The sequence below is a fragment of the Camellia sinensis genome, chromosome 8 (assembly GCF_055761805.1).
Source record: "Camellia sinensis isolate YWXY chromosome 8, ASM5576180v1, whole genome shotgun sequence".
Taxonomy (NCBI): Eukaryota; Viridiplantae; Streptophyta; class Magnoliopsida; order Ericales; family Theaceae; genus Camellia; species Camellia sinensis.
Genome location: NC_138968.1, coordinates 132,306,379 through 132,308,982, shown reverse-complemented (window position 1 = coordinate 132,308,982; position 2,604 = coordinate 132,306,379). Strand labels below are relative to the sequence as shown.

Below are 2,604 nucleotides of genomic sequence, written 5' to 3'. Positions count from 1 at the left end.
GCAAACCTCCAGTGGCCCCAAGGTGTGACTCGAACTCGAGACCTGTGGATTTTATCCTCCAAGCTTTACCGCTCGGCCACCTGCCTTGGGGTTGTTTAAACACACACTTGCGTCCAAAACACCCAACATAAAGTGGTATCAGAGCTAGGTTCGAAGTGGAAGCTTGGATTTGAAAAGAGGGCTAAAAATAGAAGGCGTGTGAAGAAGAAAAGTGGGTTTTGCAGAAAATTTCCATGGCTAACTCAAGCAACCAAAGTATAGGTATCCAGCAACCATCTATGCCCATTTTTGCTGGAAAAAATTATGATTATTGGTTTGTGAGGGTGAAGACCTTATTTCAGTCCCAAGGTTTATGGAACTTGGTACAAAATGGGTATGATGAACCCGATTCAACAACTACATTAACTTTAGCACAAGAGCAGCAGCTAGAGGAAACCAGAAAAGAGGATGCTAAAGCACTCTTCTTCATCCAACAAGCACTCTTTGATGAGTTGTTTCCAAGAATCATTGAAGCCAAGAAATCAAAGGAGGCATGTGATATTTTACAACAAGAATTTCAAGGAGACAAAAATGTAAGAATCATTAAACTCGAAACTCTTAGAAGGGAGTTAGAATATTTGAAGATGAAAGAATCTGAAACTTTAACTGATTATTTCTATAAACTGATGGAGATTGTCAATCAAATGAAATCATATGGTGAAAGAGTTGAACAAATGAGAATTGTTGAGAAAATTCTAGTTAGTTTACCAGAAAAATATAACACAATGGTGGGAATAATTGAAGAAACAAAGGATATCTCTGAAATGAGTGTCCAAGAATTAATGGGTTCTTTGAAAGCTCATGAACAAAGGTTGTTAAAACAATCAGAGAAGTCTCTGGAGAGTGCATTCCAATCAAATGTTAATTTGAATTCTAAAAGTCATGGAGAATCATCAAGTAATGAACAAACAAGAGGGGAATCATCAAGAGGTGGTAGACAAGGAAGAGGAAGAGGAAGAGGAAGAGGTAGAGGAAGAAGAAGAGGAAGAAATTCATCAAGGGAAAAAGGTAGAAGCAACATTGATGAAAATACAAGAAAGTGTAGAATTTGTGAAAGGGCAAATCGTCTAGAGAAGGATTGTTGGTTCCGTGGGAAACCACAATGTTATAAATGCAAGAATTTTGGCCACCTCCAAAAGGATTGCAAATTCAAGAGCAATCACCAAGCTAATTTTTCAGAGGAGAAAGATAGAGAAGGAAACTTATTTTATGCTTGTCAAGTAGCCTCGGAACACAAAAATGATGTTTGGTACCTTGATAGTGGGTGTAGCAATCATGTGATAGGTGATAAGTCTATTTTCTTGGACATAGACACTTCAATTTGCTCTCAAGTTAAAATGAGAAATGTTTTGTTAGTAAATACAAAGGAAAAAGAAACCATAAGAGTTGAAACAAAGAAGGGGACTAAGTTTATTCATGATGTGTTGCTTGTTCCAAACTTGGAGCAAAATCTGCTAAGTGGTGGACGACTTGTGGAACACGGATATGCAGTCCGTTTTGAAGCTAACAACTGCACCATTCATGAAAGAAATGCAAAGCAAGTAGTGGCAAAGATTCAAATGGAGAAAAATTGAAGCTTTCCACTTATATTCAACTATGCTAGAAATGTAGCTTTGAAAGCTCATACGAATGATGAGTCATGGTTGTGGCATAGAAGACTTGGGCATTTGAATTTTCATAGTCTCAAAGTGCTTCACCAAAAGAATATGGTCCAAGGACTTCCAAGTATTGAGGAAATACATGTTGTTTGTGAGGGGTGTGCACTTGGGAAGCATCATCGGCAACCTTTTCCTAAAAGAGTTGCTTGAAGAGCCAAAGAAATGTTAGCGTTAGTTCATACAGATGTTTGTGGGCCTATGAGAACTCTCTCCCATGCCCAAAACAAGTACTTTATTCTTTTCATTGATGACTATACAAGGATGACATGGGTGTATTTCATGAGGGAAAGATCCGAGGTGTTGACTATTTTCAAGAGATTCAAGAGCAAGGTGGAAAAGCAAAGTGGGCACTACATAAAGACTTTGAGAAGTGATAATGGCAAAGAATACAACTCTAAGGAGTTTGACAAGTTTTGCGAAGATGAAGGTGTAGAAAGGCAACTAACAGTGGGTTATACTCCACAACAAAATGGATTATCTGAAAGAAAGAATCAAATGGTGATGGAAATGGCCAAATCTATGATGCATGAAAAAGGGCTATCAAAGAATTTTTGGGCTGAAGCTGTTTACACAGCAGTGTACTTGATAAATAGGTGTCCTACCAAAGCCGTTTGGAACGAAACTCCCATAGAAGCTTAGAGTGAGAGAAAGCCATCAGTAAATCTCAAAGTATTTGGATGTCTTTGCTATGCTCAAATTCCAAAGGAAAGAAGAAGCAAATTAGATGAAACAAGTGAGAAATGTATCTTTGTCGGATATAGCAACAAATCCAAGGGTTATCGATTGTATAGCTTGAAGAAAAATAAGATAATAATCAGCCGAGATGTGTTATTTGATGAGAATGCTTCATGGAATTGGGAAGAAGGTAAAATTGAGAAGCAATCTGTCCTAGTTGATGAGGAGCAAG

At 37.8% G+C, this 2,604-nt stretch overlaps 1 protein-coding gene across 1 annotated transcript; it reads left to right on the top strand.

Moving 5' to 3' along the window:
* The first annotated feature begins 233 nt into the window (after positions 1 to 233).
* Positions 234 to 1,613, top strand: LOC145798059 (uncharacterized). Its single transcript, XM_082885520.1, has 2 exons — positions 234 to 936; positions 1,351 to 1,613. Exons 1-2 carry the CDS (start codon positions 234 to 236, stop codon positions 1,611 to 1,613), a joined length of 966 nt encoding a protein of 321 aa, XP_082741646.1.
* The last annotated feature ends 991 nt before the right edge of the window (positions 1,614 to 2,604 follow it).